The sequence below is a fragment of the Cibotium barometz genome, chromosome 23 (assembly GCF_041138505.1).
Source record: "Cibotium barometz isolate CiBa-2024 chromosome 23, ASM4113850v1, whole genome shotgun sequence".
Taxonomy (NCBI): Eukaryota; Viridiplantae; Streptophyta; class Polypodiopsida; order Cyatheales; family Cibotiaceae; genus Cibotium; species Cibotium barometz.
The window spans coordinates 41975586-41999347 of NC_141068.1; the positions used below are offsets into that span (position 1 = coordinate 41975586).

A 23762-nucleotide genomic window follows, 5' to 3' on the forward strand; every position below is an offset into this window, starting at 1 on the left:
AAAAGTCTAAGGACTTCCATTGTGTATACTTAGACTAGTAATAGTAGCCATACCATTTTAAGTTTTAGCTAGCATTAGTCACTTATATATAGGTCAATTTTGACAATAAGCAATACAAGTGACTAGTGTGAATGTGAACACTAGTCACTTGTATATAGGTCAATTTTAACAACAAGCAATACAAGTGGCTAGTGTGAACACTAATCATTTGTATATAAGTCAGTTTTGATAAAAAGCAAGACACATTCATTCCCTAGCAATAGAATACTTGTGAGCTCTTCTCTTCTCTACTCTTACTTACATGTATGCTATTGAATTTTTCTTGCTTAATGGATAAAAACTAGATACTAGGTTTGATTGTGGGTTTCCCTCTATCATTAGCTTCTTCCTTATCCACCTTTTGTGAGACAAAACCATCGTGTGATGGCTATCTCCTTCTTGCCTCCATCTAGGCAAGGGAAACTCTACCTTTAACCCCTTAGCAAAGGAGCATTACAGTGTGACAAACGAACTTACCAGTAATGTCAAATAAGGACTTTCTTTGTATACTTCAAAAATGAAAAGTCTACGGACTTCCTTTGTATACTTACATAAGACTAGTAATATTGGCAAGACCATTTTTAAAGGCTTCCTTTGTATAATTCCCTTGTATACTTCCTTTGTAAACTTCAAATATGGAAAGTCTAAGGACTTCTTGTGTATACTTACTTAGACTAGTAATTGTAGCCATACCATTTTTAAGTTTTAGCCTCAGAACTAGTCACTTGCATATAGGTCAATTTTGACAATCAGCAATATAAGTGACTAGTGTGACACTAGTCACTTGTATATAGTTCAATTTTAACAATAAGCAATACAAGTGACTAGTGTGAACACTAGTCATTTGTATATAAGTCAATTTTGATAATAAGCAATACAAGGCTAAAGTAAGCACTTAACTTGAACATATGCTGCTCTTAATCGGGTAGTACCATAACTTATATGCATGCTAAGGTAAGCAATTGACTTGAACATATGTCATTGGTACTCTTAATCGAGTACCATAACTTTCATGCATGCTCTCAAACCTTGAAAATATATCTTAAGAATAGTTGCCTAACCAGTCGTTTGATATGAAAGTAGTGGATGCAATGGTTTTAAATACAACTTGATATTTAGTCGCATCCGCTCTAATCCTCTTTTTTTTAAAACAAGTATTGCCAACACACTCTTTATCCCACCATTCAAACTTATGTCCCATGAATAATAGCCCAAAGCTCTACTACAAGGCTATTGTCCCCACCCAAACAAAAATTAAAACCAAGTGCAAATGCCCCTTAGAAAAGGGTGTCTTGCCTCTTGCCACTATGCCATTGGGTAATGTATTTATTATAAACAATCACTATAGTTACATAAACAATAAATACTAATCAAAACATATCTACACGAAATCTAAATAAAATTGCAAAAACAAACCTACAAATTTGGATCACTCGTTGATGATTGACTTTTTATTGTAATAAATAATAACTATACTTAGACAAATAATAAATGTTAATCAATCATATCAACTCCGAATCTAGAAAAAATTAAAAGCAAAATAAATGTTTGCCTTTGGATCGCTTTATGATTGACCCCAATAGCTTTGACCGAGCAATTTCCAAGGCAAGACCAAAAAAATGTAGAGAATGTTTCTCAAGCGATATTTCACACAACATTTCACATGCACAATTGAGGTATGTGATGGAGTGGTCCTAGTAGTAGGAGAAAACAGGCATACTCAAGTCTAATGTGGGATAATGGATTTATTGAGTCAAGTGGTATGCATAGTATTAAGCCACAAATGCACGTTGCCACTTTGAGACAAAGTGCCTTTTTCCATCTCATTGTTGAAGCTTCAATAAGGACAAGAAAAAATTCACTACACATTATCAAAATATGGGTGCCCAATTGTTTTGCAATAATTAATTAGTTCAAAAGAAAAGTAACCTTAGGATTGATAAAGGTAAGGTGTGAGGTGATGGGATAAACGTGACAAATAAAAGTAAAGGGTCTACATGAAGAGCAATGGCAATGCAAACACAAGGACCAAGCAATGAACAGAGTGTCTCTCAACAAGGGCAAAATGTGCACCCAAATAGATAAAAACTTGCTATGTGTACATAGCAAGTGTTTACTTGCCAATTATGTCATCATTGAAAATTTCACCACTAAGTAATGTGGAGTGTATTAAGTAATGTAATAAGAATCAATGTGTGATGTTGTGTAGAATTTATAATTGCCCCTCTAATATTGAATCTTGCCCGAATGCAATACCGTTCAAAAAAAATCATATCCGATGGAAGATTAAAGAAGATAACTAGATAGTTTAAGGAGGTGAAGGGGCATTACATTGCCATTACATAGTATGATGGGAATTCATAAAGGACAGTACAATTACCATTACATTGAATATATATATATATTAGCACACATGCGCGCGCGCACACACACACACAGGGAGAGGATTATCAGTTGATTGATGTATCCATAAGTTACACAGAGGGAGGGGATTATCAGTTGATTGATGTATTCATAAGTTACACACACAGAGGGAGGGGATTATCAGTTGATTGATGTATTCATAAGTTACACACACAGAGGGAGATGATTATCAATTGATTGATGTATTCATAAGTTAATTGATGTATTAAGTTTGTGTGTTCCGATCTACTAATGTGCTTGTGTAATGCTTCAATATGTTGTTGGTGTATAGTTAGTGCAGCTACCTATATTTTCAGCATCTGTAAGAAATACTACACTTCATCTCTCTCTCTCAACGTCTACATTTCACAAGGACATCTATTATGGATTCCCCAGGTATTCTGAATGCATACTTTGGCTTCTTCTTTTTTGTGTATAATTTGGTGCTTGTTCTTTGGTGTTTTGCTAATTTAAACCTCTCATATGAATACTCACCTCTCTATGTTTGAAATGAAAGTGGTAGAGACAATGGTTTTAGATACCATCTAGTCTTGCCTATCTAATGTTTAGCCTGATGGATTTCAACCCCTACTGTCTCATCATGTATGTCTTACCATGCCCCCTGATCATTTTGAGACATAGTCTTATGTACATAGATAGGTAGGTAGTTTATAGTACTGATGATGCTTAACTTGCTGACCTGTGTATATGGTACCTTACTCTCATCTTAAAATTGTCTTAATTCTTCTGGGAATTTTATACCATGGAATCTATTATACTTGGACATATTTTTGGGGATTTTTATATCATGAATTCTAATCTCATATATTTAGATATATTGGCCTCTACATATATAGCTTGGCAGCTTTTGTCATAAATAGGCTCTACATATATTTAGACCTGCTCGCCTCTACATATAGCTTGGCAGATTTCATCATCAATAGGCTAGCATAATTTTGTATAAGTGATGATTGTTTTTGACATATGATATATAGGCAACTTGTAATATCTACGGACACTTGGTGCTTGCACATCATACTTATATTAGTTTTCTTCTAATATGCTAGTCTTGATTTAGCCCACAATGATCCCTATATAAATATGATGTAGTTGCTTATAGGCTAGTATTGATTTAGCCCCGTACAAGCTTCTTGTAGCAACTATTATTTAGGACAATGTTATGTAAAGTGTGATAAGTATAACATCTGGGATAGAACATGTAGCACTAACACGTGTCTAGAACTCAAAGGGTATGGGTTAGTGTAAGTCAAATCACGACATATACCTAAAGTTTTAACACAGATTGGTGTAATCTCAGAACTCTTCATAAAGGTTAATTATCTTGAACAACATTTAGCTAGTGATGCCTTTCTTTTGTGTGGCTTACATCACACAAGTTGGTGATTGAATGATGGATGTCTTAAGTATCTCAACCTAGTAGCAATAATTAGTGCCACTTGTAGCAATATGTATAGCATGCATTGAAGGAGGAAAGTTCTAAATTTGATAGAAGAGTTTAATGGTTGATTTTAATATGATATGCTAATTATTACATTTTTACATGCTTACATACTAGGCAATATAATGAAGAATGTAATGTAATTGTTCTTAGATTTGTTTATGTTAGGTTTTAATATGATGCCTTAGTTAAGCTAACCTTCTAAATACATACAAGATTCAAATGCTTGGAGGTCCCAAGTTCAAACCATGACACTTAAAATTATGAAAAAATAAAAAAATATGATATCTGCATTGTGGCACACATCGAACCCCTCCCATAACAAAGCGCATATTTGTTCCCAACATTCTGTAAATAGCCCTTTGCTCCCTTCGTAAACAAGGAAAGACCCTTTCAAAAGTGTAGATCATTTAATGCCCAATCATTCTTCTGTGCCATGTTGACATACAATCATTAATTATGTGCAGGCTTTGGGTTAGTGATGTGCAACGTGCACTAGAGCTTTCCATCACCGCCGATACCAAGATTGAGCCCAAGATTTTTCGGAAGTGCTTTCCATGCAGCAATATCATTTTTCCAAGGGTTTCTACCATTGTTGACAGGCCAACAATGGAAGCAGTGTGACTCCCGTGAACAAGGTAAGCAAGAGGGAATGCCATGTGCACCCTGCACTTCGGTGCCTCGTGGACACAGTCATTCTGTATGTGCAAGTTCTGGGTTAGTGTTGTGCACTGCTGCGTTGTGAGCACTAGTCTAAGAACATGGCCATCCGGATGGACTTGCGGAAGAGTTGTATCTACATACAACCATCGGCCCCACACAGTTTTGTAATCCACTTGAAGTTGACATCTGTTTAGATGTCCTTGTAGCTTATTAGGCCAAGTTCCCAGCACCAAGCACCAGACATCAGAGAGGTGGGCAGCTTGGTCAAGCGGCAGCAGCAGGTTCTGGATCTGGTCAGGTCAATGCTCAAGCAAGCCGACCACTAGAAAGGAGCAATTGTGCCCTTTATAAAAGCCTTTCTTTTCCCTTCATTCCTCATCTGATCTCAATCTAAGAGCAGATCAACAGAGCATCTCAGGCATTCAAGAAGGCCTCAAATCTAAGATAATCAGCAACCTGATTATGTTGCTTTTGCATGAGGTAGTCAATGTGGCAATTGGACGGACGGAGTAGCACAGATGGAACAGCTTAAGTGTATAATTGAAACCACTGCCCTTTAATAGTGATTCATGAGGTCATTTATTGAAACTTGATAAATCACAAGGGTATACAATAATCTTAACAGTGGCATCACCTGTATCTTACATCTATCATATGTGGAGCATTTAAAAAACATTGAAAATTCATAGCAAATGACACGAGGAGTTTTTGAGCAAACACATAAGCACCAGGCATTATTTTTCTGCATGCATCTGATCAATCATCCCTGGGAGCGATACTCCTTGAGGTTTAAAGCTGCGATTCCAACTACAGTACTTGGCTTGCCATCATCATCATCATCATACGATTCCTCTTCCTCTTCACCCTCACTTTCATCTTCCTCTCCTTCATCATCTTCATCTACATCACTATTTCCATAATCACCACCTTGAGAATATGATCCATAATAAGATTCTCCTTCGCCTCCTCCCTGCATAAGATGAGAAACTCATTATATATTTGGAAACATAAGAAAATAGTCAGAAACGATGAGAAAGGGATAATAAGATGACTATACCTGTCGCCCAAATTTGTGTTGCCTGACTGATACACTTATATCCTTGGTTTCCCTCAGTGGATAGGCACATTTCTTGCATGTCAGTGCCTGCAGCAATTGTGAAAGATAACATCTCAATCATGGTCTCCTCACCATAAGACCAAAGGTGGAAGCTGAAGCATATTTAATAGCAGACAAAACAGATGGTGTAAAAAACAGACTAAACAAACAAAGCTTTAGATAAGAAGAGAGAGAGGGAGAGAGAGAGAAAGACGAAACAAACAGAGCTTTAGACAAGAAGAGAGAGCGAGAAACAAAGCTTTTATTAACATCTACAAAAGAACCAAAAGGCCTATGAGACCAACATGTGTTACAAAAGTTCAATGTATAAACTGTGAACATGGAAATAGAAAGTACTGAAAATGAAATGCAAAGAAGACCTGCGTACTACATGGACCGCCCTTGTACATGTGGTACTGAAAATCCCGAAGCAAGATGGCCAGAGATACTCCGATAATGTATCCCCGATCTCCATATCCAATGATAGTCATTTTCTGATCAGCGTTTTCTTTCCATGTGGAGTTTGGGCATAGGTGGCCTGTTTTTTCAGGGCAGCAGCCCTTTTCTGGCTGCGTTTTCCTCTCCGGTGGTCATTCCCTTTTGCAGAGGGGATCTGTGGTATTTTGGGCTTTGGTGGCACTCTTGGTACCTGTGAAGGACACTTCTTCTTCTAAGATAGTGCATATTTCTTGAGATTGAGCCCAAGCTTTTGTGATGGCTGCACCGACCTCTCTTCATATGTTCTCTGAGTCTGCAAAGTTGGATGGTTCCAACTACACCTTATGGAAGGTGAAGGTGAAATCAGCCTTGCGTGGCATGGATCTTTGGGATTGGCTTGTTACACCAGCCAATGCCACCCCTCCCACCCTTGCTTCCGGTGGTGCGACTCAAGCACAGATTGATATTTCGCAAGCAAATGATCGTCGTGTTTTCTCCTTTCTGATGTTGAACTGTCAGGATTCTGTTCTCTCACATGTGCATACAGCAAATGCTGCACATGAAGTTTGGAAGGCTTTCGCGGATCTCTATGAGATTAAGTCTCCAAGTCGGATTTTGGCATTGGAAAAGCAACTTATGAACTTATCAATTTTTGCCTTTCCATCTTTATCTGCTTTCATCTCGAAGATGAAAGATCTCCGAGACGAGCTTGCTGTTTGTGGCAAGGACATCTCTATAGAGGACATGGCTATTCGGCTTCTCTCCAAGCTTCCAGAGAGGTTTGATGCATATTTTCAGTCTCTTGTTTCTTCTCCTCGTCCTGTTCCAGTTACTTGAGAGGAAGTTCTCCCCTCCGTTATGCAGATTGAGTCTCACTTGCGGCTTTGAGGAGCGGACTGGCACCTCTTGTGGCCCTGATGAAGCTTTGGCAGCGCAAGATAAAGGAAAGATTCAACAAAAGAAAGGGAAAGGGGGTTCTGACAAGAACTCCAAGGATTCCGACAAGAATAAAGATAACAACAAATCTTCAAATAATAAGGACATTGAATGTCATTATTGTGGCAAGAAGGGTCATAAATCGCCCCAATGTCACAAGAAGAAGCGTGATGAAGTAGCAAAGAACTCTTCCTCTACAACGGTGTCTCAACCCAAGAAGGAGGATGGCATCCTTCTATTAGCAAGTACTCGGCGTATACTTGCTCTTGTGACTTCTCAGTCACGGTATTGGATTGTGGATAGCAGTGCTACTGCTCACATGACACCCCATCGAGATTGGTTCGAGGACTTCACTGCCAGGTAAGGCGAGATCACTCTTGGTGATTCTTCTTACGTGCCAGTGCATGGATATGGCACCATCCCCATCTTCCGCTCTTCCGAGGACAAGAGGTACTTCTCTGACGTTCTGTATATTCCAGATTTGGCTTTTAACCTTTTGTCAGTGAGTGCTCTTACAGCTCAGGGTGCGGAGGTGATCTTTTCTTGTTATGAGATTTACCATTCGTCATAAGGCGACTGGTAGCATCTTGGCTCAAGGAGTCCAAGATAGTGGTCTTTACAAGTTGACCCCTCTGCTTTCTTCTGATGTTTCTTCTGCTCTTTGGCATGCTCGGTTTGGCCAGTTGAGCTATCAGCTTCTACAGCGAGCCTCGAAGGATGAGCTTCGAAGGATGGATTGGTTGAGGGTTTACCGACCATCAAGGCTCCGTCTTCTGCTTGTTCCTCTTGTTTACATCGAGCCGCCTTTCTGAAGGAGGCAACACACAGATCTTCGACATCACTTGCTCTCATTCATGCAGACTTACGTGGTCCTATGAGTACCGCGTCTTTGAGTAAGGCGTTGTACATGCTCGTGATGGTGGATGATTTTTCTAGATATATTCGGGTTTTCTTTCTGAAGACCAAGGATGAGGCTTTTCAGCACTTCTGTGATTGGAGAGTTGAGGTGGAAAAAGAGACCAATCATTCCGTCAACGCTCTCAGGACCGACGGAGGGGTGATTTTACATCCCAAGAGTTTCAGCAATATTGCAAGACCCATGGCATTCGGAGACAGCTCAAAGTTGTTGTAAGCCGTGATGTGGTGTTCGACGAGACTCCTACATCTTCAGAGGGGGGTGATGAGCTTCTTCTTCCTCCACCTCCGTCTCTGCCTCCTCCTCCTCCTCCCTTTGCTTCTGTTACACCTCCAGCGGTGGATTCTCAGTCAGATGATGATGACTCTGCTCCTCCTCCAACGAGTTTGAGCAGATCTGTGCCTGGATGGTGTTATCAGACAGTTCGTGATTCTTGGTTACGTGAGCTTCCTTCGCTCCTCTGCCTAGTTCTCTCCTGCGATCTTCCAGAGTTATAGGGAAACAAATTCATGAGGGCAACGTGTTTGTTAACTATGCTCTTATGTCCTTTATCATTATGGTCCTTCTGATCCCACTGGACGAGGCTCTTTCACATGAGCCTTGGCTTCGTGCTATGCAGACAGAGCTAGAGCTGTATGCTATCGAACGGAATGGCACTTGGACTTTGGTGCCTCGACCATTGCAGCATAAGGTGATTGGTGTGCGTTGGATCTTCAAATCGAAGTTCCGAGCTAATGGCAGTTTGGACAAGCACAAGGCGAGGTTGGTTGCCAAGGGTTATGCTTAGCGCCCTGGAGTCGACTTCGATGAGACCTTCACTCCGACGGCCCATGTGACTACCATTCACAACGTTCTTGCTCTTGCAGGTCATCATAGATGGCCCGTTTTCCAGATGGACGTCAAGTCGGCTTTCCTGAATGGAGAGCTTACACAGGAGGTTTATGTTGATTAGCCGCCGGGATCTTTTGTTCCAAGCAAACAAAGAATCATGTGTACCGGCTGAAGAAGGCTTTATATGGTCTGAAGCAAGCTCCGCGGGCTTAGTACCAGCGGATTGATGAGTTCTTTCAGAAACTCGGCCTGCGCCGCTCTCATGTAGATTCGAACCTTTATATCCTCCTTGAGAAGGGGTTGATTGTTATCATTGTGATCTATGTTGATGACCTCATCTTTACACGTTCTTATTCTGTGAGGATCTGTTCTGTTATGGAAGCTTTGGAGACAGAGTTTGAGATGACGGATCTTAGCCTTCTGCATTATTTTCTCGGCTTTGAGATTTGGCAAACCTCGAAGGGCATTTTCTTCTCTCAGCAGAAGTACACACGGGAGATTCTCGACAGATTTCAGATGGCTGGATGCAGACCAGTATCTTCTCCTATGGATACTAGTGAGAAGCTAGATACTAGTGAGAAGCTTTCTCTACTTGATGCTTCTCCAGGGTTTGATCAAGGACAGCAAGGTGGTACCAAACGTTATGTACTGTACGGATCCATACGTACTGTACGTTGTTTGGTACGGAAAAATTTTTAAGGTACGTAAAAATACGTACCATTGGTAAAAATACATAAAATCTCAGAAATTTCAGCCACCTACATAAAATTTCAGTCCATGTCCACATTGACATATAAAACTTTCGAAATAGAGACACAACAAGGTCACAAACCTACTAATTCAAAAGTGAGAAATTAGAATCACAAGTCGTCAATCATACTTAATACTTAATACTTATTACTTAAGACAAGTCACATTGTCACAAGTGAGTCGTCCACAGATGGTGGGCTAAGGCTCAGAGAGAGAGAGAGAGAGAGAGAGAGAGAGAGAGTTATGTTGCTGCCTTGGGGGCCTGAGCAAGGGTGGGTGAGTTATATTGCTAGCCGTACTGGGCACCAGTGGCGAACAGAGAGGGCGGCTACGCACAGAGGTGCGAAGCGAACAGGGGCGGTGAGGGCAGAGGCAAACTGAGGCGGCGGTGAGCAGGGGGCGGCCCAGGGAGAAGGCGGCGGCAACAGTAGCGAAGAGAGAGAGAGAGAGAGAGAGAGAGTGCGACTGTAGAGAGGAGAGAGCATGGCGGCTAGCTCTTACCGAAAGGTTGAGGTCGTACTGCCTCCAGACGCAAGACGCAGGCACTCCGCAACCCCCCCAAAAAAAACGTACGGATCGATCCGTACGTACGGATGTACGGTACGGATTGGATCCGTACGTACGTTTTGATCCTACCTTGAAGGATAGTATCACGTTCTCGTCGGCTGTTTGGTGTGATTGACCTACTCCCGATTGGACATATGTTTCGCAATCAGTTTATTGAGTTCTTTCTCATCCAAACCCCGTCAGCAGCATTAGCAATGTGCTCTCAAAGTTCTTCGGTACTTGCGTGGCACTCTGGACTTTGGCATCTTCTATGGCCAAGGATGCACTCTTGTTGGGTGGTCTGATTCAGATTGGGATGGAGATCCAGATACTCGGCGTTCAACCACTAGTTGTGATTTTACACTCAGGTCAAGCCATTTCATGGAGCAGTAAAAAGCAGCCTACTATGGCACTTTCCTCTACTGAGGCGGAGTACCGTGCGGTTTGTTATGTTGCATGTGAGACAATTTGGTTGCAGATATTATTGGAGGAGCTCGGCTGTCCTCCTACCAGATCTACTCTTCTTTGGTGTGACAATCAGAGTTGATCACCATCGCCAAGAATCCTGTGTTTCATGCTCGTACAAAACACATTAAGATTCAGTATCACTATGTTCGTGAACGGGTTCTTGTTGGAGATTTGCGTTTGGAGTGTTGTCCTTCAGCGGAGAATGCTACAAATTTGTTCACCAAACCGGTTTCTCAGGCTTCCTTGGCTCATCTTCGGCTTCTCGGAGTTTGTTCAGCATCTAGTGCTGAGAGGGGGTGTTAGCACATTCATCCCCAATTTCTACCCATTTTTGGTGTCCTTTTGGTCCCTTTTGCATGGCCCTTGATTGTGGGCTGGCCACCCCTTTTTTTCATAATTTTTTGGGATTTTTTCCAACCCATATGGGGATTTACCAGTCAGCCACCTTATTTGCTCCAGTCGGCTAGCTTATCAGCTCCAATCGGCCAGCATTCCTCACCTATAAATAGAAGGGGCTGGCCTGTTGTCACGTGCACACCAGTCAGGTGTACAGTGACATGGCATCATTATGGCTTCATTAGCATCATCAGATTTATCAGGTATTTTTACAGGCATTTAAAGCATTTTCCAGGCATTTTTGGGGCAGCCGACTAGCATTATTTGGAGACATGGCATCTGGCCGACTGTAGTCCATCTGGCCGACCAGCAGCATGCATCCTTATATATTCAGGCACCTCATCCATTCAGTCATCACAGGCTCAGCAGGGAAGCGCATCCTCATCTTCATGCGTTTTCAGCCTGGCATCATCAGCATACACTAGCAGCATCATCATAGTACCATTCAGCCCATGGTGCTCTAACGCATCATCAGCAGCAGCAGAATCAGTAAACGCATCATCCTCAGCATCATCCACAGTTAACGCATCATCCTCAGCATCATCTACAGTTAACGCATCAGTTCAGCCATCATCTTCAGCAAAACGCAGCAGCATACAGTCCAGATTCAGCCATCAGGTCTGCGTTTTCATCATCCCATCAGCATTCAGCTACTGTTCCCAAAGCTCCCTTCAGCGTTTCCTTCCCAGGAGACAAGGGAAAGAGTGGACAGCAGTTCAGCCCGCATTTACAGCATATAGGCAGCATATTCAGCATTACAGATCCATTTGGATCAGCATTGTAACATCTTTCATTCATCTAATATAGCTGCATTGCATTGACACATACTTGTCTATATCTGTTTGTCTCTTAAACATCATTAAGTGCAGTTAAGTGTAGACTAAGGTTGTGATTACTACGGTCTTCATCCCTCTCATGTTACACCTGTCACTTTTCATTCAGTCTTGTATACATATTTTGCTCCCTCACTTATGAGACTATCTGTGTCTCTTGCTTGGGACTGTTTTGCTTCAGTATATTCAGCATAGTTGTTCCATATCTCTCTCTCTCTCTTGCACTCTCTATTCAGCACACTCTAGTGCTCCTTTGCTTCCGCTCTATGCACTCTTTCAGAGCTTATGGAATTGCATGTTTAGGAACGTGCATGTTATATACTCACTATACTCATGTTATATGGTTTTTCTTATGGATAACGACTATGGACTAAGTTTTTGGCATATCTTTGCTCGAGGATTTATACATATACAATGGTTTGGCGCATCTATATGGTTATTATTCCCTCAATGATTCTTCGGCTTTATATGCAGCTCTATCACTCCCTTTACTAGGAAGGAGTATCTTTTTCTCGATCCATGTTCTATGGGACGTAGTGGATTTTTGGAATTTATGGATATCTTATGCATCGAGGATTTTTCTATGGATTTCTATTATCGGCCGAAACGCCTGTAAAACTATGTATCGCAGACATGTTTATAGAGAACCACGATCTCTATTCTTGTGATTTAATCTTATCTTATGTTATACTACACTCATGAAAGAGTTGGTGACTCTGGTGAGAGAGCATCTGAACTCATGGAAGAGTTGGTGACTTTGTGCAGCGAGAAGAGTTAGTGACAGGAGTTGGTGAGTCTGATTACTCACTATCTGTCACGTGCATCCCGCACTTGGATGCCACGTAGACATATCTGTACAGAAGGTGCAAGACCTGGGGTGGAAAACTGATCCCATGTGAGCCCAGTCAGGGACGAGTCAACTAGGGTTCCATTCCAGTCGTCCAAGGTCACGTGTGCATTGTCCTGCACATGCATCCAAGGTCAGGTGTGCATCGTCCTGCACATGAAACAGTGCCAATTCGTGCTGTGAGTCTCCCTCTGGAATGATGTCAGTGGTCCTGTGTATCTGGTATGTTACTGATGCCAGATCACTGTGTAGACAGTTAGGGTTTGCATATAGGAAAGGGGCCAGCCCATAGGGCTACCCCAAGGACAGAGTGGGCATGGGGAAGGTGTAGAACCACCCCCATAGGGGCTAGGAAGGCCTTGGCTGTACCCACCAGCCATGGGATGGCCATGGAGGGGCTGTAGACAGCCCTAGGGCTCCTCGACAGGTGGCCGACTGGTTACACAGCCCCTAGGGGACTGTAGACCAGGTGTGGGGGCCCACACAGGCTATCCAGCAACCAGATCTGAGGTGCATGGTGGCCAGCATTTATTTTAGTCATGCACAGCATTTTTTAGCATTTAATGCTGTATTTTCTAGTCGTGGAGCATTTTACGGACAGCCGACTGCTGTAGAACCAACCGACTGGATGTCCTCAAGGGTATAAATACCAAAGCCACAAATCAGTTCATTTATCTCATAATTCACCAAGTGCTGAAGCTAAACCAAGGGCTAGGACAGCCAAGAACAAGCTAACGCAGAAGGGGTGAAGGATTGAAGGTCAAGGGCAGAGATCCACCTCAGCCAAGAAGGTTCACTCAGTCTTTTATTTCAATTTTTTGCATCATTCTAATAAAAGCAAATACACCATTCGTGGTGGCGGCCCTACAAAGGGTATTCGGGACCAAATACTGTGTCCTCTTCTCCCTCTCTCTCTCTCTATTTTTCGGCACATCTATATTCAGTCTTGTGCATTAATTTCGTCACGACAAGTGTGCTGTTTTCTGAGCATTGAAGTTACCGATCTCCCCCGAAGCTTCCACATGTTACACTATCTGACCTCATGGGATCATGGAAGAGTTGGTGATTCTATCCAGTGAATAATTCATGAACTCATGGAAGGGTTGGTGACCCTAGTGAGTGACTTCGGGTTGGTGACCCTGTGAACTCATGCAAGAGTTGGTGACTCTAGTGAGTTAATATCTAGACTCATGGAAGGATTGGTGACCCTAGTGAGAAAGTCTCGAGGAAAGGGGAAACCTTGGCGAGCATTTATGGTTTCATTTTTCATAGGAGTGGTGCTTTTATGGCATGGCAAGAAATTTTTGGCTATGTATTCTACTTACTTTATTTTTGCAGGTACTTAAAGCTACATATGGATTTATGGATATTTGGGACATAGTTAGCTCTTGTGCCTGTGTTTGGTTATTCTCAGAGTTGTTAACTCAAGATATGGCCAAAATTTGTTTCTTAATACAGATGGCTCTTGTGCCCATATCAAACTTTGGATCATGGATCTAGATATATGGCTTTGAATGCTTGGATTATGAAATATTAGAGATTGGTAGTGGATCTGCTATACTTGAAGAATATTTCACTGGTATCAGGCTTATACAGTTGCGGTCAACTGCTTTATAAGACAGAGGCGTTGTCACCATTTGGTCCCTTCACCAGTTTTTATTAGTGTTTTGGAACAATCCCATACACAAAGCAGAAGCAAGGTGAGAACGGGGACTTTTCACAAGAGAAAGCTGAAGCATTTACTAGCAAAGTTTGGCTTGAAAGATGGCTACAGAGCATGAGCAGCATGTGGTTTTATTCATCGAAGTGACTTATAATGCTTATAAGTCAGTGTGTTCACATATCTTTAATGAAGGGCTGGACATATTATTATTTTGGGCATGGATAAGTGGACAAAAGGAGGCGCCTAGGGAAAACTTGGGCTACAAGCGTAGGAAAAGCACAAAAGCACATCCAAAACATTTTCTATCATGTGCATGCTCCATCCTTTGTTGTCTTGACAGTCCATGATCATTACGTTTGCCCCACGACTTCTTGAATGAGCATTCCTTTGTATCCTAGGCATAACTTTTTGAGGGCTGTCCGCCCTTTTTCTGGTCATAACCAGCCCTCTTCTTACACTTGAGAGAATCTAAAATTGGCTTAGCTTTGTCTTGTTTTATGTGCAACTTTTCAGCTACGGTAGCTGAATGTGTTAACTACTGAACAGTTTGATTTGGATACACCTCAAGACTCTTTTGAATGATCATATACAATCCAAACTCAAACTTTCTTTTCTTCTCTTCATCAAAGAGTGTCATGAAAGGAGTAACTTTCAGCAATACCTTCCAATATTTGCTAATGTAAGTCTTCTCCAACTCCCCATCTTCTTGCTTTAACCAATCCCATTCTTTGTGCACATTTTTAGCAGAGGTTGGTGGTAGGAATTGAGCATAAAACTAAGTTTTTAATTCAGCCCATGTGCGAGAGCACTATGATGCAAAAGTTTGGCCATCCACCAATCACTAGCTATTTCTTTCAGATGCACACCCACATGCCTCAGTTTAGACTTCTCCGAGAAGTCTTCATTGCAAAAAGCAATTTCGAATTGCCAAATAACAGCAAGAGCTTTGGTAATTTCCATCTTTCCAAAGAAATTTTCAAATTTGATGTCCTTATCCCCTGACTTGAACTCTTTAGCTTTCTACTTTGAGTGAGATCTGCCACGCTCATCAGTTTTAGTGTTAGGGGATTCTTGTCAAGCCCTCTTTCCACTATCCCGAGTGCTACTCATAGATCAAATGGAATCAGCATGACGAGAACGCTCTCGACATGGAACAGTATAATGGGGATGAGATATAGCCAATTCTGAATCACTTGAATCTCCATGTGCTTCCAGGCAAGAAGCTCTTCTTCCACTGAAGTCCTCAAATACATACTTTCGTCCTCTTAGATAAGACATGGCCAATTCACGAGGATCCTTATATCCCATCTCTCCTGCCATAGCCTCAAAGGCTGCATCATCTAGAGATATTTTCCTTTTTGTAAAACGTTTTGCACATTAGGATCTTTTCTCAAAGATTGCCACTCTACTGTCTCATCACGATAACGTCCAACTTGGTGCCTCAAGGTCTCCAACTCAGACCTTACATCAACAGGATCTACATCAACACGATCTGTATGTACAATACCAACAGTCCCTTTTGCATATGCCCTCTCCTGCTCAAAAGGAGTATAATTAGTTCCAACAGATCCCTCGGCATGAGCCCTCTGCTGCTCAAGAGGCTCGGTGTGACTGCTCATATTATCTGTTCTATATGCTTAGCCAAATTCTATGTATGCCCAAAAATTGTCCTTTCTCAACCACAAAAAGAAATCGATGCTCTGATACCAATGTCACAGGTGGGTGTGTGAATATAGAAACTAATGGCCAAACACAGCATACATTCAGTAATCCATCAAATCATGAGCATGGACCAATACATCGAAACGCCAAAATACAATCTTGCACATGACACGACACTAGGGGCCTGAGTTGGGCCAGTCCCCCCTAAGGTGTCTATATTACCAACAAAGTAATCTCTTGTACAAGATGCTGGTGCCCGGGAGATCCACTCCTCCACCAGCACCAGATTTATCGAAATCAATGAAATACAACAAAGAAAAACAAGCCCTCGGTCACCAACCAAGGCAAAGCAGTCACTCAACTGCTCTCCAAAGAAAACAAGCCTTCAGTCACCAACCAAGGTAAAGCAATCACCAAGTGCCTTCCAGAGAAACCACGCCCTCAGTCACCAACCAGGGCAAAACAGTCACCAATTGCTCTCTTGATTACATGGCTGTTCACACAGTTGTCAGCACAACCAGCCATGTTTCAAGCTTCTTGGCTACCCATAGGTTCCACCAAATCATACATGAGTTCTCCCGGCTCAACCGGGAGAACATATTACCGGTTTTCTTGACTAAAAAACTTTCTGCTTGCAGCCCAACAGCCCCAAACAGGCCCACTTCGGCCAAATCGTCTCGCAGTCAAAGAGCAAGGTAGAAGCCAGGCACAACCTGGAACTGTTCCGATCAAAGAAAACCTTGATATCTTCCGGAATTATGCTGAAAAACAGCACAGCCAGCCTGTAGAGAAATAGGAGAAGATGTTGACCAGCCCCAGAGAGCCTGTATGCGACTCGAATGGCTTCCTGTGGCCTATATGCAACACAACCAGCATAAAAGAAGAGAGAAACCCCTGACCAGCCCTACAACATATGTTTATGTGGCACCAATCGAAGAGTCGGCCAGCTTCATGTCTCATCTCTCTAAGTCACACATGAAAGTGCATTTCACAAGCAAATGCTTGTGCACAATGATTTGGATTAAATCTCCCAACTTGCCATCTTGTACATCAAAATAGTCGCAACTATGGGCACCCCACCCATGCAAGATCCAAGTATTGTACTCACCAGAGCAACAGCCCTTTCATGAGTTCACATAACTCACTAGGGTCACCAACCCTTCCGTGAGTTCACATACTCACTGAACAGAGTCACCAACTCTTTCATGAGTTCATTTACTCACTAGGGTCACCAACCCTTCCATGAGTTCACGTACTCATTGAAAAAAGTCACCATCTCTTTCATGAGTTCACATACTCACTAGGGTCACCAACCCTTCCATGAGTTCACACACTCAATAGGGTCACCAACCCTTCCATGAGTGAATCCATCATGCTCCTAGATTCTTCCAAGACAACATCCTGGAAATCCTTCCGCATGTCACAGCTCTCTAGAGTATTGTGCCACATGCCCTTAGGAGGTTTGGCCAACCGAGGCAGCACACAGACATTACCATGCAATGTACCAAACAATTCACCTTTGCTTCAGGCCTACACTCCCTGCATTCATTCAGAGGGACCACTATTGGAAGATATTATTGACTGCACGTGCTACAGGGTAGGTTTCCCATTGCAATTTTGATCCAAACTCCGGTGTAATATGAGCCATTGGATGGGCTCTTTGGCCTACTGCCTTGGTTATGGACACCAATAATTGTATGCATTTTCTTCAATCAATCACACTTTCTGTTGATGAAAAACCATCATCCCTCACAGTTATCGATATTTATTTCACATGTCAGGCACTCTAAAGCAGGCAGTTACTACCCTCTTGCACTGCTGCAGAACCATGGAACCCACAAGCTTTAAGCAAGTAATCAATCCAGCAAAATTCTAGCTAAATATCATATGCTTGCAAAAATCAGACCACGTCTTAAATTCATGCGATGCAAGGATATGGGAACAGTCTGAATAGCTTGGATTCTGCCCTATCTGGATCAGGTGGTTCAACTCTCATTCTTGCCCATTAACCTACAAATCACAGGTATCAAGGGGGCTAAATCCATATCGCAAAACTCGCAAATAAAATCACTAGCATTAAAGCCCAAGAAAAACAATTCATACTTTCACATATAGAACAAAACAATCAATCATTAGCATTAAAGCCCAAGAAACACTAATGCCAAAAAACAAGTCATACGTTCACAAATAGAACAAATCAGTCATGCCTTCACACTGACAGACTCAACTACATGAAGAGCTCTTCTTAACAGCTGATTTACATAGATCTCTCATCATCAGAGACGCAAGTGTATCCTGCACACAGAAGAGTCATAGGCATCTATCTTGTCCTCACTGCCAAATCAAGACGTGAGGAGCCATGACACCAGTTAGTATCACAAAAGTCACACTACAGCGTTGTGGGTGAGTAATATATGGTGGGTTGGTGTTTGATTGCAATAGCAAATCTGGACTAGTTGGCTTCTCTAGGCCCATATGCTTCCGAATGACTTGAATACCAAGAGTTTTCCTTGACACACACACTATATTTGACTTGAATAGACATGCATGAAAAAGCTCTTAATTTGACCGGCACACAACATTTCTCCAGCTTTAGACCAAAAATTGTGCTAAAACTTGCTCTCCTTCTCCCACTAATGTGTATCAGACGTTACATAATGTAACTCCTTGAGTGGAACAAAGGACAACAGCCACAGTTCATAACCACTATGAGTTAGAATAATAAACACACGTGAAACTGAGTAAAATGCATGGACATTGCTTGAATTTTGATACCTATGCCATCTACGGTGTGCTTTGAATAGTTCAGAATGTGCTTAACATATAAAAGGTTTATTTCCGTAAAGCTATGTGAGTTTAATCTTTAATTTTTTATAGAAACAAATAGACTAAGGTATTAAGGGCTAGACAATTACCTACTCTACTCGACTATACACATAATCACGTTCACAAGATCAAGCTATCCATTGAAAGTACAAACAGATTACCTCTCCTTTTTTGCTTGCATTTGTGACACCTTTGACATGCTCATCACAAAAGCATATCTTGCAGCGGAGACATGTGTATAAACCCAGCCGGTTACATGATAAGCAATGAAAAGTCTCACTTTCAAGCTGTTGACATGACGCTTGATGCTCAAATTGGTCATCCTCACAGAGCCATTGATCACATGAGAAACATCGGAAAATTCTACCTCCATGTTCCCAAACTGTCCGTTCACATTCCACACACACAGCATCAATGAGTGGGCAAGTGCAGCAATGTGTCGTTAAACACCGCTTTGAATGGCACAAGAAGGCCTCACAAAAGTCACAAATGCAACCAACCATTCCCATCCCTGCAAAACAAAACCTGTCAAACTTTGTCATTACAATACTAAGATATGGAGCTAATAATGGAGATACTTGGAAGTGAGAAGATATAGAACAATCCAATAATACATAGCTCAATAAGGAAAAATAAAATCAACACATCAACAGGCTACAACTAAGAACAACACATTATCTACTTCATCTATGGGTCCATCTTGGGGGTGTAACTAGCTCTCCATTTGTGTTGGTGATGGTAGGCTTCCTGAGGATGGAGGCCCGAGAAGACTTCTATTGCAAAGCTTTCTCTTCCAGATAATTAAAAAGTAGGCAGCCCTATGATTTTTCTGGAACAAGTACAAGCTATCCACCAGTGGCTCTATCAGTTTCCCGGAGCACAAACTAACCATCCATTGATTTTAATTTTTTTTTGCTTTTCTACACACAGTTTCAAGATCCTTAGCTTTGTTACCAATTTTACATGCACTAGAGGAAGACCTGTGATTATGGTGCATTAAATTTAATATTCAAGTGAAGAGGAGAGAGATATCACACCAGAGACCCAATTAGGTCCAAAAATCTGCCATTTGGGTGATAGTTGATTGCCTAACTGAACTGGTAACATTTATTCCCACAAGAAGTACAGTAACAGCTCCACAATCACCCAGAAAAGCTGTTTAGTTTGTATTGCTACAAAGCATTGATAGTAACCGTGACTCTTTTAGTTCACAAGTCATTTCTGGCAAGAAGTATACACAATTGAACATGAGTTTGGCAAATCGTCATAAACAGAGAGGTTTAATCAGACACTGGAGGACATGCTTCGAGCTTGTCTCTAGGAGAAAGTCTGATTGGGAAGATTATCTTTGGCATGCAAAATTTGCATATTATAGTGCAACGCATGCAACCACTAAGTTGGCCTGTTTTATTGTAAGAGGTTGTAGCCTCTCTCACTTAGTGCCTTTGTATTTTTGAAGAAGGACCCCTTGGGCTTTCTCCTCATTCTACACATCTTCCACAAGTCTTTTGGTGTAGCTAGCCAAGGGAGAGAAGATCAAGTCATGAAGAGTAGTATGATGGCGTTGGCACTGCTGCTATACACTGGAGATGAGAAGTTATGGGGGATGGAAGATTCCCATGGTGTGTACGTAGAAAGAAAGAAAGAAAGAAAGATATATTAAGCGTCTACTAAAGACCCAATGGGCCTATGAGACCAAAGTGGTACAATAATGTCCATGGCATACTCATCATGGAATGGAAAATAAACTCAATTGTTGCTCGAAGGAGCCGGTGTGTGGATGGCTATCTCCACACCTCACTTGGTGGACCCTGCTTTGCAAAGCATATTGGATGCTCGGGCTCGTCTTATCATCATCCATTGCATGACTCCATCCATACAGGTACAGTTTGTCTCCTGTCAGTACCACCCACTCGCCTATACGGGCAAAGCTTGCATGTCCATGGCTGTGCACCACCTCCATGACGGGATGGGGTGTGATTGACCTCATCCCACCATGTCCATCCCGTCGTCCTTCTACGGGTAGTTGGAACTTGAAGAGCCACTGCCATGAGGAGGATGCCATGGATGATGGATGCCTCCTTGTCACTTGATAGCTTGAGAGAGAGAGAGAGAGAGAGAGAGAGAGAGAGAGAGGCTTGAGCCTTGAAAGTTGAGGGAGAACTTGAGTGAGGATGGGTGGGTGTGTGTGTGTGTGTGTGTGTGTGTGAAGCTTGAGAGAGAGTGTGTGAGGGAGAGTGGGTCTTGAGAGGCTACAGCTTGCTTGTGTGAGAGCTTGAAACTTGAGACCTTGGTCCTTGAGGCTTGCCGCTTGAGGGGGAGAGAGAGTGTGTGTGTGTGAAGCTAAAGCTTGAAGTGTGAGAGGGAGTGTGTGTGTGTCTTCTTATAGGGAGGGAGGCAAGAGAGAGGCCAAGGCCCAAAGCCTCAAAGGCTCAAGTCTTATGGGCCAAGGCTAAAGGCCCATGAAAAGCCCCTCCCAAACGGCCAAAAAAAAAAGGTCAAAAATGTGACCATTGCCCAAACAGTAACCTACAGGCGTTCCCATGCAGCCGTCCCCCACAACCAACCCCTCCTGGATCCGTCCCTGGAACGCCGTCCCTTGTGAGGGACGCCAAGGTGGGGACGTCCGTCCGTCCCCGTCCCACAGTGTTCTCGGGACGGCGTCCCCCCGTTCCAAGGGTCCGTCCCCTCCGTCCCCTGTGACTATGAGGTAAGGGTATTTGATCATTATATTATGATTTTTCAGCCATTGACATTTGTCTTTATAATCGGTTATATATGGACATCCATTGGACACTTGCTACAGCAATTGGGCATGTATTTGAACCATCGGGTACTTGTTGCTATTGCCATGGGGTATTGTATCTCAACCATAGGAGTACATGGACAGCTTTATAGGCTTACGATTCAGCCATATGTATTTATAAACAGCTATGTGGGCTATTCGATAAGCTATGTTGGCCGGTATCCACACATAATATACATATTCTTGGCATTTTCATGGGGCTTTTTGATGACAGCCCGTGTATGTGAATTATTCATGGTTGTATGTGGATAAATCTAGAGCGTGTGTACTCCCCCAAAGCTTGTACATGATATTTTTCTCCTTAGGTAATAAAATACTCCCAGGGGTCGGCCCATTCCGGACTCTAAGTGGTGTCACATGTGCACCTCTCTCTTTTCCAGTTTTGTGGAATTAAGTGACATATGTTTAAGGAACTCACCAATTTAAGTGTTTAATTGCATTAATGGTCAAGTTTTTTGTGAAACCCATCCTACCCACCCACACGGAGTTACAATCTCTACGTCTTCCTTCCTTCTTGTTCATACAAAAAGGTGGGGTAGATCACCTCATTACCCAATTGTGGTTGTGCTACCATTTTGTCGTGATGAAAATTTACAAGTAAAGGGGTCATTGGAGTTTGGGGCAATAAAGTGGGTTTGGGAATGAGCACGATCCCACAATACAAGTTTAGAGGTGAAGCGCTTTAGCCAAGCTTATTGGCACATTGCAGAAAGGCTTTGCTTGGCCTACTGCCACGTATGGGTAATACGGAAATACTCGTTTGATATAGGTCCATTCAAATATACGACAATTCCAAAAATCAATATAGTTTAAATACACCACATCATCAATGTGCATAGGCACTATAATCTTATTTACTGTGGTTGTGAGGTTACAAGTGTGAATATTATTGTGGCCTTCAATGTGTCCAATTTTCATATAGCGTGGGACAGTTACTTGGAAATGCAATACTACAACTTCTAAAGTGGCTTTACTCCTTGTTGAGCTGATTTGATACATATTAAACTGCATGTCTCTCATCCTTTCTGCTTACCTACCTACACAGTTTTCATCAAAAAAATGCAGTGTGGATGGAGCTAACGGACTTGCCCAGTCTATTGACCCAACATGGATCAGGGCTCAAGCAATATGGCTGCTTGCACAAGGTGGGTTTGCCAGGTGAAGCCGTAGAACTAAGTGAATGTCCATGATCTCCAAAACACGTCAAACGTGGAAAGCACATCTGAGTCGGGAGGCAATAGATTGGGGACAATCTGCCCTTTTGTCTCGCAGACAGTGCTCGAAAAAAATGTGTTTTTCTCAACCTTTAAAATTAAAAGCAATGCTTAGGCTTAACCAGGAAAATCACTAGAAATCGTACAAATTCCTGGATTTATAGCTAAAATGTACAAATTTCAACCATTAAAATTAAAGGCAATGTCGAATTCCAACTGGGATTTCTAAATTTCAACCCTACAAACTGGGTTATGTGAGCACTGCTGAAAGCCATGCTTAAATTATGTACGGCAAAACCCATGAAAGCCAAATCTAAAGCTGATCCGTGAAATGGGATGGGCGTACCGGTCACATTTCGGCCAGGATGGCGGACGACACAGTCAGAGCCAGCTGACATGCATTTCGTTTTCCCACAGCTTGCGCAGGCGGGGGTCTTGGGGGCGCTGCCGCAGAAGTAGCAGAAGGCTCGATTCTTCTGGGGCCTCTGGCAGAAATCGCAGGTCATGATGAGGTTGCAGGGATGCTTGCCCAGGTCCACGTGGAACTGCTGTTGGGAGATGGCTTTCTGCCGAGCCTTCTGCTGCTCGGCCTTCTTCCGCGCTCCAGTTTTCCGCTTTGGCATCTCGACTCTTTTCTCACCCTCTTCTGCTGCTCTGCTGCTTCTTCTTTCGCGTGGTCTGCGAGATTGGATTCCACGGCTCCGTTGGAAAAATGTGATCGAGGTTTATGGCCCTTCTCTGACGTACAAGACTAGAGAAAATAATGTTTGATTTTCTGTTGAAGATTACCTTAACCCTAGGTTAATTAAATGGCTGCAGTGCAAAGGTTGGGGAAAGGCTGACACGTGTTTTTTATTTTTAAAGGCTATTTTTTATTTTTCCTTCTTCCTTCTTCATCGACATGCAAGGCTCTCGAAGCTTCTACGCCAAGTTTAAAATTGCCATTTTCAGCTAGGTAGAAGCCCTGCAA

The 23762-nt window shown here is 42.4% G+C and overlaps 1 protein-coding gene across 1 annotated transcript; it reads right to left on the bottom strand.

The window, feature by feature from the left end:
* Positions 1-5101: 5101 nt before the first annotated feature.
* LOC147625960 (uncharacterized) lies at positions 5102-23552 on the bottom strand. Its single transcript, XM_086817503.1, has 4 exons — positions 23139-23552; positions 18934-19283; positions 5622-5708; positions 5102-5534 (listed from the first exon to the last, which is right to left on the bottom strand). The coding sequence occupies exons 1-4, from the start codon at positions 23413-23415 to the stop codon at positions 5325-5327; spliced, it is 924 nt and encodes a 307-aa protein (XP_086673629.1). The 5' UTR covers positions 23416-23552; the 3' UTR covers positions 5102-5324.
* Positions 23553-23762: the final 210 nt, after the last annotated feature.

Bases quoted from the DNA above. Each gene is read 5' to 3' on its own strand.
- LOC147625960 (XM_086817503.1), bottom strand. From the start codon at position 23,415: ATGCCAAAGCGGAAAACTGGAGCGCGGAAGAAGGCCGAGCAGCAGAAG. The intron at 5,709-18,933 runs GTAATCTGTTTG...CAATTGCTGCAG, and splicing joins ATGCAAGCAAAAAAGGAGAG to GCACTGACATGCAAGAAATG. The intron at 5,535-5,621 runs GTATAGTCATCT...CATCTTATGCAG, and splicing joins AACACAAATTTGGGCGACAG to GGAGGAGGCGAAGGAGAATC.